The 17,438-nt window shown below is 40.5% G+C and overlaps 1 protein-coding gene across 2 annotated transcripts in view; it reads right to left on the bottom strand.

Annotated features, from left to right (window-relative positions):
• LOC140344495 (histo-blood group ABO system transferase-like) overlaps nucleotides 1–17,438 on the bottom strand; it is a 103,478-nt gene that overhangs the window by 75,087 nt on the left and 10,953 nt on the right. For both annotated transcript variants that reach the window (XM_072431655.1, XM_072431650.1), the window contains exon 5: nucleotides 3,093–3,128. In XM_072431655.1, coding sequence (XP_072287756.1) covers nucleotides 3,093–3,128 — 36 coding nt within the window. The remainder of the gene's footprint in view (nucleotides 1–3,092; nucleotides 3,129–17,438) is intronic.

Raw genomic sequence — 17,438 nt, 5'->3', positions numbered from 1 at the left:
TGTGGTTATAAACATGATTGGAGACACGTGCACAATGTCAAACAAGATATACCGTGAAGGTTCATCTTACCAGGAGGAAGCCCAGTGTCATCTCGATGCAAAGTGATGTCCTCATCATCCACATCACCCCGAGCACAGAGGGCAGGAGGGGATTGCTGCGTCTCAGGGCGTACTATTGCAAAAAAAGATTGAAATACACACACTGTTGATGCAAGTCAAAAGAAGGTAAAAATACACTAAAGAGGTCATTTAAAAAAATGATCTCATATTTCACCCCAAACATAAATAAGTAAAAACACAATCCTATTCTGTTCTCAATGCTAATGACTAAACTGTTGCAATTCCACAAAAATGCAAAAATCAATTCACATTGGTAAGTATGTAATGTAAAAGGATTGAACTTACATGGTTGCCAAGCATCGGAGTCATCCCAGTAGTCCACCCCTACCATCATTTCTGGCCCAATGAATAGCAACGCCAATCATTCATATTCCCTGAAGACGCTGCACAAGATGTTCATGATAGGTCCCATTCCTTCCGGCCTCTGTGCCCAGGAGCCTTTTGACGTGTCGGAAGATGTCACTCACACGTTTTTGACACTGCGTAATGGTCCGTTGTGTACTGCCCATGGCATGTACACTCCTGGCAATTTCCTCCCAGAGTCCCTGCCTTACAGCATGAGGGTTTTTGGGGTGCAAGCCCCCACGGAGTCGTGGAAAATGTTGTACATAGGACTCCATGAGGGCTGCAATTTTCTCAGAAGTGAAGCTGGTTGCCTTGGATGCAGAATCCCTGGTCAAACCTGCTGAGGCGCTAGGAATAAAGTAAATGGTGTATTCTTACTTTTCGTTTTTCTTGTAGCAGCCTTCTGGTTTGTGTGTTCTTTTTTGTCTTTGTAAAGTTTTGGTTTGCATGCAGAATAGCTATGAAGCTCTGTGCAAATTTATAGGTATACAGTACGTGCACACGTTTATACGCACATTTATGCGCACTTAAATGTGCGCCGGGGCGAGAATTTTGCTTGTTGTTGTCATGGAGCAGGGTTTGGAAGTAGACTTGCTGTTAACCACTGCTGTTGTGGTATCAAACACAACACTGCTTGTTACTGCAGAAGAGGAGCAGCAACAACAACAACCCTTTACATGACCAGGATGTCAAAAGGCGTTTCCGCCTGTCTCGCCAAGTCATCCATGACCTGTACAGCTTGCTCCAAAAAACAAGAGAAGCCAGGCAGTACCAGGAATGACCAGGCTCTTGGCCACTATTTTAGGAAGGGTTTCCTTTCAAACCTCCACAGCCTTAATTTGTGGACTAAGCCAGCCTACAGTTTCCAGGGTTTTTACGAAGGTCAGCAATATCATTGCGGACCTTGTCCCACTATATATTCACTTCCCTCAAACATCTCAGGAGTGGAGGAAGGTAAAGGTGGATTTCTTCAGACGAGCGGGATTTCCTAATGTTTTGGGGGCCATCGATGGCATCCATGTGGCAATTCAGGCCCCTAAACTGCAGGAAATCGCCTTTTGCAACCGGAAGCGATATCATTCACAATCATTACAAATAGTCTGTGATGCCAACAGGAGAATCATGAGTGCACGCACAGGTTTCCCAGGATCATGCCATGATGCCTATATCCTGCGTCAGACAGCCCTCTACCAGAAATTCATCTCTGGAGAAATGCCTGAGGGCTGGTTAATAGGTAATGTATAATGTCATTACTGTAATACAAATAACAGTAGTCAAGTCCTAAAGACACCTATTATGTTGCATTGTCAGAATGCCAGGCTATGACCTATATTTTATATATGTCATATTTTATCTAATTTAGCAAATAGTTTATAAATATTGTACAATATTGGGAGCATGAGAGAAGAACTAACTTTTAGATTCCCAGAAGCCCTAGTCTAATTATTATGTTCACAGCTCACACTTGTACACACAGTACTTCAGTGTGGTGGACAGTAGTAACAATGTCCCTATTTAATGTACAGCACTGTGCAATATGTTGGCGCTATATAAATCCTGTTTATTAATAATAATAATAATGTCTCCTAACAACCAAAAAGCAATAAAGTGACCGGAGAGCACAACCCTTAGCAACCTTTGTAAAAAAAACTCTAGTGTTACACTACATTCACAGAACACTTACTATACCAAGAACTAACATGTATTATCTTTGTCTTTTTACAGCTGACAAAGGATACGAGCAGCTTCCATGGCTTATGACAGCTGTGCATCACCCCGGGTCTGAAGCAGAGCATAATTACAACAAGGCTCTGCATAAAAGCCGGGGGAGTTTGGAGCACACCATTGGGCTGCTAAAAGCACTGTTTCTCAGTGGTGAGATCCTGTACGCACCATGGAAAGCTACCCGAGTCATCATGGCATGCTGCATCGTACATAACCTGTGCCTGCACCATGGTACATTCCAGAGGAACTCGAGCCAGGAGGTACATCAACATCCTGCCTACAGCTCCCAAAACACAGCAGAGGGCCGTCGAGTCAGGGATGAACTTAGTGCTAATGTCCTTGCCAGCGAGTATTTACATATGTTTACAATCCATGCATTACATATTTTAGCACATCGTGTTTGGGTTACAAACCAACCTAGGAGTTCAAGTCCTAGCAAGCACACTTTAATTGTTTGGGAAATTAAATAGCAATCCTAAAATATTTAGAGTTCATGAGCCTCGTCATTTTTGGCACAGCCTAGCTTCTCTTGGTTTTTGCTGCAATTTTACCTACCGGAAAGATGTACAGGTCATGGATGACCTGGCAGGACAGGCATAAATGCCTTTTGCATTCTGGTCATTTGTTTGAGGAGCAAAAAAAAAAAAAAAAAAAATGAGTTTGTTGGCACAAAGCAATAAAGTATGTTTGGCACTAAGTTAAATTGTCCTTGGCATTTTTCTATACAAAATGACTAATACGATTAGAATCATGTAAACACATAAATAAAGCACACTATCTGGTATGTAAGAGTGCTTGACCCTGCTTGTGAGCTTGGCAATCAATGTGGTTTGATGTTGTGCTATGTGCAGACTATACCTTCTGATCAACCACAAAGTTAAAAATATAAATAAAATACTTACAGAGGTCTCATAATGTTAGGCGTATCATAAAGCATTCTGCAAGAGAAAGATATTTTAGACATTTTCTGAATTAAAACAATATTTATAGAGCAGTCACTCAAGTGGTATACTTGGATGCAGGAGCACGGTACTCAGAAAAACCTCCGACATTTTTTTTTTAATGACCATCAGCTTTTTTTTGATTTTTGTATTTCAATGTTTTTATTGAGTATGGAGTTTTTCAGAGAAAAGAAAATGAGATAACAATAATAAAAAAATTAGGAACAATAGTAATACCAGAAGGACAAACATGCCTCACCAGCTTACAGAACACAGAATAACACACTGACTTAAGTAATAAAAAAAAAAAAAAAAACACAGACGATCATTAACCATTAATTTGATTATTAACCATAATTTTCGCAATGAGAGGGTCTAGCAAATCACATCGATTTAGCCAAAGTGATGCGAGCTGCTAACAGAATAAGTTTTTATCAATTTCCAAGAGTATTTGGAAACCCCTGCGTCACATTTACTAAATAAAGCACTCTCCGGAGTACTTGGTACATCCTTCTTTAAAACACAGGAAATTATTTGGAATATTTTTGACCAAATGTTCTGGGCTAAAGGGAGGGGAGGGGAGGTAGAGGGTTGACATTTGGAAAGTCTGTCTGTTACCAAGTACCATCTGAGGAGAACTTTACATTTAACCTCCACTAATGATGAATTGAGAGAAATTTTAGAAAGAGAAAGCTACTTCGTTCCACTCTTCATGGGACCAGGAGAGCCCAAGATCATTTGTCCAAGCCCTCATGTATGACAGTTTGTCCAGGGGTGATGCCAGGGCAGCATAAATTGTGGAGATTTGACCTTTGGTATCAGTAATAGATCTACTGGAACTTTCAAATGGAGTAAAACACATAGGACAAGTTCAGTAGTTTGTTTTTACTGCCCATATAATCAAAACCAAAAATGTCACGCACATCAATACTAACTTTGATTCAGTAGAGGCCCTTATCAAGCCACCATTTAAAACTACATGGATCTCTGCCAGTTGAAAACTCTGGATTGTTCCATAACAGGGTAAGTGGTACATGAGCAGAACAAAGCCTCGAACAGTGTCAGAACTTACCCCAAATTAAAAGAGTGGGATAGGGAGAAGCACCCCAAGACCACTTTAGTTTTTTCTTCAGGGGACCACATGCAGGAGGTGATTCCCCCATGTATGCAAGCATACTCTTCCAACTCTACCCATTGTGGCCTCACCCCCTGTAACTTGAAATTAGATAATTGTGCAATTTGAGCTGCTATTTAGTAATATTTGAGGAGAGGGACCCCCAAACCACCCTGGGAGCCCACATGGTGTTTTATTGGATTCTGCTTCACCTACCACCCCAGAAGAAATTCATGATTTTAAACTGAAGGAAATTGAGAAACGAGAATGGGACATGAATTGGGAGTGTCCAAAAGAAGTATAAAATCCTAGGCAATACATTCATTTATATCGAAGCTATAGGACCCAGCCATGACGAGGGGGGGGGCTAGACCATTGTTTTAGGTCAGCATAAATCTTGTTGAGAAGAGGGGTGTAATTGGCTTGGAACAAGGACTGGTACCTAGGGGTTAAATAAGTCCCCAAGTAGTGTGGGGTATTTTCCTCCCAGCAGAGATCAATATTTTCTTTCAACTTTCTTTCCCCGGAATATAAATGGTAAGGGCCGGGGATTTAGAGCGATTGACCTGAAGACCTGAAAGGCTTGCAAAAATCTCCAATAATTGGAACAGATTTGGGAGTGTAATATGTGGATGAGTCACATGCATAAGAATGTCATCCGCGAACAGTTAACATTTACGTTCCGTCTGGCCACTCTGAATCCCCTTCATATCTTGATTTGCTCGGATAGCCCTGGCAAGAGGTTCAATAGCTATAGCAAATAAAAGATAATGGACAGCCTTGTCTTGTACCTCTGATGGAAATATTGGGAGAGAGGAAGCCACCTAATGAGATATTTGCTATAGGTTTGTTGTATAAGGCTCGCATGATATTGATAAAATATTCCCCAAAGCCCATAAGTTACAAAACTGAAAATAGGTACTACCAGGACACGCTATCAAAGGCCTTTTGCAGGAAAATTGCCAGAAGCATTGCCTCTCTCGTGAGACCATTGTCCCAGTTAAAGTAAAGCAGGGATATTAAATCAATGGAACGTCATGTATGGTCAGGAGCCCACATATATTGCATGAATGTATATTGCAATAATGAAATTATTATGGGTAGTAAAATATAGGAAGTGAAAAACAAACACCCTCTCAGTCCGCAACCCTGCGCATAGATCAAACTTTGAAAAGCTTCTTCACACTCTGGTGTCCATTCCACGGTTCTGGGCTTTTTCCTCTGGGTTAGATCAGTCAGGGGACTGGCCAGGGTGCTATAATGGGGTACAAACTTTCTTTAGTAACCGGCAGTTCCCAAAAATGACATAACTTGTTTCTTAGTTTTGGGGGTAGGCCAGGTCATTATGGCCTCAACTTTTCCTGTCTCTGGTCTCAGGGTGCCACTCCTTACCCGATGGCAATCTGACATTTGCTGGGTTTCACTGTCAGATTGGCAGATGCGGCGTTGTCTAGCACCTGTGCCAGATGATCAAGGTGTTCTTCCAGGGTGTTACTGAACACTGCTATATCATCCAGATAGGCAACAGCAAATTCACCCAGTCCTCCAACAGATCATTTACAACCCACAGAAAGGTGGCTGGTACATTTTTCATCCCAAAAGGCATTACCAAAAACTCAAATAACCCAAATGGTGTGATGAAAGCAGATTTTTCCCAGGCTTCTGGCGAATTTGCCAATACCCCCGGCTCAGATCCATTATGGCCAGATAGTGGGCACCTGCCAGCTTATCAAACAACTCATCAATTCTAGGCATTGGGTAGGCATCAGATGAGGTGATTGCATTAGGTTTTCTGTAGTAGACACAGAACCTGGTGGTGTGATCCTTTTTGGGGACCAAAACTACAGGGGATGCCAATGCGCTGTGGGACTTTTGAATGACCCCTAATTGCAACATCTCCTCGATTTCCTTCTGCATGTCAGGGAGTACCTCCTGGGAGACACGGTAGGCCGTCTGTCTAATGGGAGGGTGTGTGCTTTTGAGCACCTTGTGGACAGCAAGGTGTGTTCTCCCTGGTTTTGCAGTGAATGTGCCCCTGTGGGGTGTGAGCACTTTTAGCAGCTGACCCCTCTGGAGGAGGGAGAGTTGTGAGTTGGTGCTTGGCTCAGTGCTCACCTCCTGGGTGTCAGCTAACAAATCCAGCAATGGATCAGCCTCTCCCTGTTCAGGCTGGCTGCATACAGGCATGACATAAGCGGTTCTCCCATGGTGTAATTTAGGAAAATTCACATGAAAAGCCCTCTGCCTCCTACCATCAAGGTTGACTAGGTAGGTTACCTTTGGCCGCTGGGTGATTGGGTACGGTCCATCCCAGGCAGCCTGCAGTTTGTTCTGCCTCATTGGTAACAGAACACACACCTGTTGACCCACCTCGTAGGTCTGCTCCCAGGCATTTTGATCATACCAGCGCTTTTGTTTGACCTGTGCACGTTCCATGTTCTCTTTGCCCATCCCTTTTTTAACACATTTGTCGTATAGGACGCACTAACTTTCCCCCCCCAGTTTTGGGGAAGAAAAAGTGCGTCTTATATGGCAAAAAATACGGTATGTTCCGTCTGGCCACTTTGAATCCCCTTCATATCTTGATTTGCTCGGATAGCCCTGGCAAGAGGTTCAATAGCTATAGCAAATAGAAGATAATGAACAGCCTTGTATTGTACCTCTGATTAAAATATTGGGAGAGAGGAAGCCACCTAATGAGATATTTGCTAAAGGTTTGTCGTATAAGGCTCGCATGATATTGATAAAATATTCCCCAAAGCCCATAAGTTACAAAACTGAAAATAGGTATGACCAGGACATGCTATCAAAGGCCTTTTGCAGGGAAATTGCCAGAAGCATTGCCTCTCTCTTGAGACCATTGTCCCAGTTAAGGTAATACAGGGATATTAAATCAATGGAACATCACGTATGGTCAGGAGCCCACATATATTGCATGAATGTATATTGCAATAATGAAATTATTAAGGGTAGTAAAATATAGGAAGTGAAAAACAAACAGTCCTAGGCTAAACAATACTACTTTACACAAACAACAAACATTCTAAAATACCACTCCTTAACAAAAAGAAGACAAAATACAAAGCTTACCAGACAGGATGCGGTCCCCCACTTCACGTACCAAATCAGCCCTCCTCCTGCTTGAGGTCACTCCAAACGTGTTGGATATGGCCGACAGTTGGGTCCGTAGCTAAAGGGGTCCACAGCCTGTCTGCAAGCCTGCAAGATTTAGCAATTTACAAAAATCTACCTCTGCTGGTCATATCGCCATAGAATCATTGTGTAAAGAAAAAGAGAAACAAAATGTGAGTTATTTTGACAACAACCAAACACCTCAAAAACAAAAAAAAAAAAAAAAAGGAGATCACTGATTGGTTGATATATTTTCTGTTGTAAATTGACATAGTTTAGTTGCAATTGTAAACCGTTTGTTAATATTGTGTGTAGATATATATGGGTATACTATTACTAAGAAGCTTCTGGTTGCCACCCCACTAAGCTTAATTCTAGTTAATCCTAGGATAAGGTCTCATGCTGCCTGTCAGCCATCCCATCATGGACGTCTGACCGATTACTGAAACTCAACCTGGATAAAACAGAACTCACCATCATCCCCCCTTCAAATTCCAAATCTCCCCCTGACATATTCCTAACTGTTAACAACACTGTTATTCGGCCCTCCCCTTAGGCACGTTGTCGCCTTTGACTCGGCCCTTTCATTTACCCCCATATTCAGAACATTTCCAGGTTCTGTCACTTTCACCTACGCAACATCTCCAAAATCCGCCCCTACCTGTCCCCAGAGACCACCAAACACCTTGTACATGCTCTTATCTCCCGTCTGGACTACTGCAACATCCTCCTCTCTGGTATTCCACTGACCCGACTCTCTCCTCTACAATCTATCATGAATGCTGCAGCCAGACTCATCCATCCTTCCCTCCGCTCCTCTTCCCCTGCATCTCTTTGTAGTTCTCTCCATTGGCTTCCATTTCACCTTAGAATCAAATTTAAGCTCCTGTGCTTTGCGTTCAAATCCTTACACAGTTATTATCTCACTTACATTTCTGACTTGGTAAAAAATACTCCCCCTGCCGCTCTCTCCACTCTTCCAATGACCTACTAATGACTTCCTCACTCATAACCTCATCACACGCACGGATACAAGACTTCTTTAGAGCGGCCACGACTCTCTGGAATGGTCTTCCTCCTCCTATTCGAGTTGCTCTTACTTTCTGCTCATTTAAAAGAGCGCTCAAAACCCATTTTTTCAAATTTGCCTACCCGTCTTCTTCTGCTTTTTGAAACCACCACTACATATCTCCCATCCTATTGTGTGTGAAATTCCCCCACCTACTAGATTGTAAGCTCTTCGGGGCAGGATTCTCTCCTCCTGTATCACTGTCTGTATTAGTCTGTCATTTGCAATACCTATTTAAATGTACAGCGCTGCGTAATATGTTGGCACTATATAAATCCTGTTTAATAATATTATTAATAATAAACCATTGTAAAAACAATAAATTGTGCTCCTAGATGTAAACTCTGTTTATCCGGTTTTAGTGAAGCATTAGTAAGTGCCAGACATACATACATACATACATACATACATACAATCTAGGGGGCAAAATGTAAGCACTGTTGCATTAGGTCAGATAATGCAGCACATGTGGATTTATTTTGTTGACATGGGAAAAAAAAAAATGAAATAAAAAAAGTGGATAAATACAAAACATGGGAATATCTATGTGACACAGTAGAATGATGTGCCTTCACCAAAATCAGGTTTTTGGTCTCACCTATTCGGAGGACATTCTACCAGAAGGCTTCCACTGTCCCCTGGACAAGGAAAGATAATTTCCAGCCTTACGTGATAAGTAGTAAAGCATAAGTACTTTTCGTCAAACTAAAAGTGACCGGTCGACACGCCCCTTTCCCCGCCCACTCCACCCATAATCCCTCCCAAGGTCGTCCCACAACCATCCCATCTCCAGCCTACCACCTTCCCCCTTGCCCTCCTATATTCTACTCACTCTCCACCAATTTATTGTCTATTGCCCAGACATGTCCACCCCCCAACCTAACCTGGCAAATCTCCGCCCATGCACCGCCTATTGTCAAGACATGTCCTGGCATGTCCAGGGGATTTTAAAACAATTTACGATTATGTTTAATACTGTAAATAAAATAAAAGACACCTTATGTGCTTAAAACAAATTCTTTTATTATATATTATATCTTTTATTACTTCGTTCTATGTTACATCTATTTATTATCACAGTAGGGTATGCATGTTTGATTGTAATTACAATGCAAACATAATTGTTTTAATCGCTTTGCTACATAGTCACGTACAATGCAGTCATTTTTTCTAAAATCGTATGTGAATGTTTTTAAAACATTTCAAAAGGCATCCCTTTAGCAATACAATGTAAGATATAGATGCAGTAATTGCCGCAGACTGAACTAGCAGCGTCCAGTATTTGCTTGTTTTGATATCTTATAATCTCAGAATTTCGCAATAATAAAAAAAAAAAAAAATAATAATAATAAATTGCATGAATTCATCAGGAAATTTTTCATTTTCAGGTGATATTCCATACCTATCAAAAAAAACAGACAAATCATTCGTACATAATATAAATAAAATCCAGTGCTTTCCCCTCTGATGCGATTTATCCGTGTTTACAATATAGGCCGAAGGTCTGTCGATGACTTTGTTTCCCGGTAATAAATCACATGGAAATACACCTATAATGATGCGCCGGGCATGAAAGTCTGATTTATTAGCGCTGGTAATTTCATAGTTATTCCTTTTATTGAAAATTGTACAATACTTCTCTTCTGTTATTTATTTCAATAATATTCTCATGAATTGAATACACAATCATGTTAATAGGGTTTTGTGTAGGTTCCGCAAATCTAAGTTAAGCCTTGAGATTCCCGGTTTTAAGTAGAGAGAAGTGTCCTCCAGGTTCTTGATCAGGCAATAAATCAAAAGCGAATTAAAGTGTAACCGTTCCAAAATTCTGAACCACCGATAAAACGTCAGCCTTTTGCTTGCCGGATATTCCATATATTCGCCAAAAGCTGAAGCACCTTGAAAATTAGGTTGAAACGGTCTTGCAGGTATCTGCTGTCTATCTAAATATAAGGCAGCATAATTTACATTGTAGTGGTTGAAGCACAATGGATTTCTCTGGTAATTACCTGAAAACAAGTTGTTGTCCACAAACGCTAGTAACACAGTTTTTGGAATGTTTCCGAGAAAGAGGTTTTCGTGGTTCGATATGCGAGTGCCAGCAGGAATACTATACACTTTAAGAGATGCTCGATCGACCGAGTACTTTTTGTTAGCTGTTAACAGAGCGCAACTGTGGCCTATTCTTACAGCGGGCGATACTTGAACTCTTTTGACATACAGGGAAGCATGTTATATTTGTACTTTAAATTGGGTACCTTCAGCAGACATAAGGCAGAAAGAATCTTTGTTTCTAGTCAGCTTTATCTTTAGATCTAATCCATTCAGTATCAGCTTCGGTTGATTAAATATATTGGCGTAAATAGGGCGCATTAATTCAACGCTTCTGGAACGTACCATATATTGAGACCTCTTGATGAAGCCGTCATTATGCCCATCAAGAGCCCGGTCATCATGATGACCAGCGGTATCGGTATAGAATAATCCGGCTGTGAATTGAGCGGCTACTGTTTGTGAATTAAAATTTATTAGGAATTCGATATACGTGCTATACGTATAAAGGTTGTCACTTCGTGAAATCAATGTGTCACCCAGCGTTATGTCCAGCTGATTAAAAAGGCTAGCTTTTGGGTAATTAATAAGACCAACACGGGATCCGTCAGGTATGGGGGTGTTATCAGGGTTAACGGCAAACAACGTATAACAGCGTATTATTTAGGTTGTAATATTATTCCCCACTCCCAGAGATGAAGAACTCTAACGGCGCAATGTCTGCTAGTGCCGCAATTGGCTGTACCTCTACATAAAGTGATTTTTCAATACTTGTCTGCGTTGGTGGTATTTGAAAGATATCCAACTCTGATTTGGCGTACTCGGCAGAGGCATCATGTACGAAACCCATAGCTAGCAATTAGAAGATGTCATCCGGCGATTGGTTTCTTGCCTTCTGCCACCGACGCCTCTTGGACGTTGCCATTTTATCATAAAAGGGGGGGGGGAAAGGATGACGCAGTCAAGACTATGTTTTCTTTTCCATTTTTTTTTTCTAATTTGTACAACACCCGAGCCTTCCTGCTCATGCTTAGGTTTTTTTATTCTATCCATAGCGGCTGACGATGCTGTGGCCACAACGTCTCTGGCAATGATCCTAGCCGCTGTTTTTACATGCAGTTTTACAAGGGCCACACCTTTGATGAACAGAAGAACTACCCTACGGAACAGAAAAAAATCATTTTTTGCAAGCATTTTAGATTTTAAGACCTACTACCCTGATGCATCCTTATGATTAGTATTTAGTAGTAGTTTATAGTTTTAAATGCAATTGCGTCATTTCAAGATAGTAGATTATATTGAAAATATTAAAAAGACTTAGTTTATTAAAAAAAATTTTACACTTTACAAAACATTTTTATTTAATTTTGTGACACCTTATATAGATTATTGAAAGAGATGACCACATTTTAATTAATTTTTATTGATTAGTAACATATTTTATTAGTTGCTTTTATTCAAAACAATAGTTTATCAAGTATATACAGAAACACATAAAGCAGATTAGCATACATAATTTTTCAAACAACACAGCATGCCTGGAAAATTTTTATACTCATTCAAAGTAAAAATTATAATAATTTAATGTTGGCCATGCAGTCTGTAACAAAGGAGTCGCTCTCTTTTTAGGCAATAAAGTACCCTGCAATACCCCCGCTGAAGGTGTTGCGAACAACGGCTGTCTAAAAGGACTGCTAAGCGAGCCAAAAGATTTGTTGCGTGAGACCCTTTTTAAATTGTCAAGAAGTTCTCTTGTCCTTGTATTAGCAATCACCGTAGAGGGAACATTCAGCTCCGCTATGGTGTCCATGAACAAATCCCAACCTTGAGGGGCTTTACCTTTAAGGTACATTATGACTCTGTGTAGCAGTGCGGATCAGGTAAATGATATTGGAACCGGGTATAGGCCGGCCTTTGTAAATATATCTTATATTTACATTATTAAGTATTTCCTGAACATCATCCCTGTTAGAGGATTCATTTGGCAGTTGTTGTTGAACGGCCCTTGTGTAATTAAAGTTAAGGCAGACATTTCTTTTTGGTAAACATCAAATATCGCCGTAGTACGTTTGTGTACATTTTAATTCATTCAATTTTCTTTTTTTCCAATAGGTCATTCCTGTGAAGTATGTCTCTAAGTTCGGCCTCTAAACGCTGTGTAGCAGTTTCGCGTATGTCGGGCGTTTCTAAAGCTGTTTTTTTTTAGCTTGTCCAGTTCTTGCTTGGAAACCAAGAACACTTTCTCTGTAGACTCCATTATGAGCCACCGGTTCTATTAGCTATCAGGCAAAGGTATTGCAAACCCCAGCAGCGATCCTATAAACCCGCCACGCTGATTCACAATGCGCCTCTTGCCTTTAATGGGATTTCTTTTATCACTTAACTTCTTTATTGCCTGTCTCCACCTCTTCAGTATTTTTTTTTTGGTGCTCTTCAAGAGGGATCTCTTCTTTCAGGATATTGAGAGCAATTTCGCCAATAGCGGATATCAAATCATTATTGGCGCTGCGTAAAATTGATTTTCTGACAGCCGGTTTTGTTCTGACCAGCGCTTTTAAAAGATCCCAATTATGCCATAGCCCGTTAGACATCTTAACAGAAGCCTCTTCGCCACCAAGAATGACAAGACTGTTGAGAAAAGTCACATTTTTAGAGTTTTCTTTTTATACACGTAAGCGGCCGGAAGGTCTGGTGGGAACAAGCCCATTCTTAAATGTAGTCAGTCCTTAAATCTACACGTAAATACCCGTAAGGAGCGCGTATAGCATCTTCAAAAGCCTCTAAAAAGAAACGTATTTATCCAGGGTACATTTGTCGCGCCAAAGTAATGACTTGCAATTTGCCACGAGGGCTCTTAAAAAGCACCACGTATTTAGTGTTTAAATTTATGGTCCTGCTTTTCTTACCCTGACAAAACACGTTTTGAACAAGGTACATGATGCTCAAATTTCTGTGGTGAACATATTTGGTAAATGCAGTTTGCATTTCAAGATTATCACATGTGGCCTCCATAAGATCATCAACAACTGCTAAATTTACCCTGTCAGGTGGGAATAAGGTATCGTCTGTAAAATTTTGAGGTAATTTCTCGATAAACCTGATATTTGTAAATAAATGAGAGAGAGTCATACAATTTTTGGCAACGCGCGTAAAACCAAACTGCATTGTCCGGTTTGTGAAATCGCACATCCATGGCACTCCTGCTTAATAACCAAAAGGCAGAGTGGTAAAGTCTGTCGTCAGCTGTCTCTTTGTGTAAATGCACTTATGCGTTTTACGTAGCGGTCTTGTCTCTATGTGCCAGCGCTTCCTATTTCTGTAAATACCCGGTTGTTCTATGTCTATAGTGTTCTGCGTCTTGGGGTCAGAATCATGGTAGTATTCCAACACAAGGCCTTTTAAACTGCCAAAATATTAAGTTCTGTGTTAGCCACATGAAGAGTTATACCCTTAACCTTCAATACGGTTTTCCCGGTGTTGAGTTTGTAAGCGTATGTCTTTGGACCTGCAGACACAAACTCTGTAATGTAAGTGTCATCAGGTGTTTCACTGGTCAGCTCACCGAGAAAATTGCCCAAAAGGTGGGTTCCAGTCACCCTCTTCACTTAGGAATATGACGGAATCTGTGTCGTGATAGAGACAACGCTCCTGCAACCTGTCTAGGAGAGTGTATAGCTCCAGTCTGGCATAGGCAGTTGTAAAACAGGCTATAAAAAATGTTTGTGTTTTTGTTGACTGTGTAGCGCCCTTTTACATATTTCCAATTGACTATGGCTGTCTCCTTATCAGGGAAATAACCTCGGTGAGGTCATAGGATGGTACAAACGCTAATTTGAAAAGTTCATCAGGATCCGTGACTATACTGGTGCGCAGCAAGTTAGACCGCTGCCCAAACTTACCCCACAAAGAGTTTAGGAAAAGTTTTGAAATTTGTCTTTTTGCGGGGTTCACAGCTATTTTGTCAGGGAGTAAAAGCACACCCTCTTTTTAAAAAAATTTGTCTATGTAATCTCTTTTCTCAGAATCATTTTTACACCAGGCTGGATAACCAGAAGCTTCCTGTGTATCCCTGAGGTGTAACTTGATGTACGGGGCAAACAGGTCGTCTGTTGTATTCCTGAAATGCCAGATCTCATACACATGACCGATCCTATAGCCTTTTTCCACTGCTAAAACAAGTTGTACTGTACACCATGTACCTATCAGAGAGCATTCTTTGTGGGTGTGGTTGCAGGTGTCTTTCTGGGAATTCAAAGCGCATGTATAACAAAGCGGAAACATTTTTTTTATTTTTATTAGTTTTACAGGTAGGACAGGGAAGAAAAAAAAAAAAAAAAAAAACAAATCTCTGGGCGGGTACACTTTAACTTTGGCATTCCAAAGTATTTTTTGATCTGTCCGAAATGATCAAAAATTATTTATGGGTGACCTACAGGATATCTTTTAGTTTTATTAACAAAAGGGTACAATCTCGTGAAATCCTAAGAATGCACTGTTTCACCAGGCTGAATTTTGTGATAAAGTTTAGTAGCGTTAGTTTGGCCACCGTAAAGAGCGTCACAGGGGTCCAACGGTGTTGGAAACTTCATTTTAAGAAGAAAGTCTTTGACCCTTTCATAGTCATTTGGCGCCAATCTTGCTCCCACATGACACGGATTGTAAATCTGTATCTCTGCAGGTAGCTTTTCCTGACTAAGAAAGCCTAGTACAGCTGTCCATATGTAGATTTGGTAACCTCGTTGGTGTCACGCTCGTTACAACATACAGGACAGCCATGGTAAAACCACCCCAGAAATTCAAAGGCTGTGTGTGTGCCGTTAACCAAAGCATAGCCGTCCAAAATACTTCCCTACCTTCTTTTCACCACCCTTTAAGGCGTGTTGTATATGAATGCCTTCTGCATGCTCTCAATGTACATGTGCCACTGGATAGCAGGTGTAGAAAATAGTTTCTGGGTCTTGTGATAATTATCCGCCGGTACAATGGCTATGGTCTCTGCAGGAAGGAATTTAAATCTGTACATAGCCATGCATACGGAGGCCAGAGTGATAAACTGGAAGGGGTCAACACACTTAGTGACTATTTTGTATTTCTTTTCACGTTTTTTAGTATCCCATAATCGTGGATCTGTAACACTCACAAGCCCTTCTCAAGACTTCCAGATCCTGCTTCAGTAAGCTTTTAGCTCTTCCTGAAAATTAAAGGTGTCATTTTTATGTTTTTTATAATAAACCATGAATTTATTTTTCCTATCAGGCATCATGTAATCGACGCCATAATACTGTGCTTCAGGTATCGGCCCTATGTAATTTTGATTTTCTTCTGTATTGAAGAAATGGAGGAAAATGACCCTTGGTGCCAGAAAAACCCATAGCTTCAGGCAGCTTAATTTCATAGGTATGAAATTCAAAGAATCTATAAATCTCATTTTAAAATCATTAAGGGACAAGCCTAATAACCGCCCACCCTGGTTTACAATTTCAATTTTCAGGTTTTCCTTGACCAACTCCTGTACAACAAAATAAGTGTCATACCTTCCTGCATTATGCTCTATGAATGCGTAACCTGAAAACTTACTGCTGGTAAAAAACTTGCATGCAGGTTCCCAGGGAATGCTGAATTCCCAGGAAGTGCCACTGTATAATGTTGTTGCAAAAATGTAATTGGGTATATGTGTACCTGTCTCTTGCATGCACTCAAAGTCATAGAAGGTGTGTCTCTCGGACATTTGTTTGGGTTTGTAAGGCTGCATGTAACAGATATGCTCATCAAATTTGTCAAGACGAGCCCCACACATGGTACAGACCAGGCCGTTCTATGTGTGTCCCCATTGTCTATATATCTATAACATGAGCCACAAAACTTTTTTTTTCTTACAAACTGCACCATCACTAGCTGCCAAATTTCAATGTACTTCAAACCATTCATTTGAACGACAAAACACACGACAACACAGGCACCACAGTTGTTCAAACTGCTTTTCAACACAGTCTGCCCGATGACAGGCTCTGCCAAACTGATGACAGTCATGCCCATATTTATGGCCATAAACAGAGCAACATCTCTCACAAAAGAAATCAACTCCAATCAATGCTTTCACCGTTTTAATACCGTAGTAATGTTTTTCATGATGTAATATATAGACAGTCTTTTCTCTGGCAGGAGTGTCTGTATGACAATATCACCACTGGCCTCTGTTGTGTTGTGACACTTTCAAACAGTACAATGTCGCTAAAAGAAACCAAATGAGCTTCAAGTAATTGCAAATCTTTGTGCAACTGCTGGGCCTTATCTAGCAACAGGTGCTTTAAAACAGTGTTAATCCAACGTCACATAGCTATAGATAAAACCACATAAATATATTTTGTATTGGATACAGGACTTTGTATTGAATCCAATACAAAATATTTGAATTTCCCGCTACGACCCCCATCGACGGCCGAACGCACATCATCAGAAATCGCTGAGGGACGCGTACGCGAACGCCGGGTATTCTAATTCTTTCCAAACTTCCATGCAAAAAGTGTTAATTTTTTTTATAATTCAGCGAATTACTGCATAACTCAGCAAAATATGTCCAAAATTTTATAAATGTAATAACAGAGAGAATTTTTTTTTTTTTTTAGAGATCGACGCTGGAACAGAACGGATCATCACAGCGGGGACCAGGTAAGTGATGGGATTTAACCACCCGACAAAGTTCGGGTTTATCGATTTTAGCAAAATTTTTAAACCCGAACCAAGGTCAGGTGGTTAAAATGATTGTGTATTCAATTCATGAGATTATTATTGAAATAAATAATAGAGAAGTATTGTACAATGTTTAATAAAATAAATAACTATGAAATTTAGAGTGTTATTAAATCAGACTTTCATGCTCGGCGCATCTTTAAAGGCATATTTCCATGTGATTTATTACCGGGAAACAAAGTCATCGACA

This window comes from Pyxicephalus adspersus, chromosome Z, assembly GCF_032062135.1.
Source record: "Pyxicephalus adspersus chromosome Z, UCB_Pads_2.0, whole genome shotgun sequence".
In the NCBI taxonomy this organism is placed as follows: domain Eukaryota; kingdom Metazoa; phylum Chordata; class Amphibia; order Anura; family Pyxicephalidae; genus Pyxicephalus; species Pyxicephalus adspersus.
The sequence above is the reverse complement of the archived record's forward strand: the minus strand, read 5'-3'. Positions and strand labels throughout refer to the sequence as shown.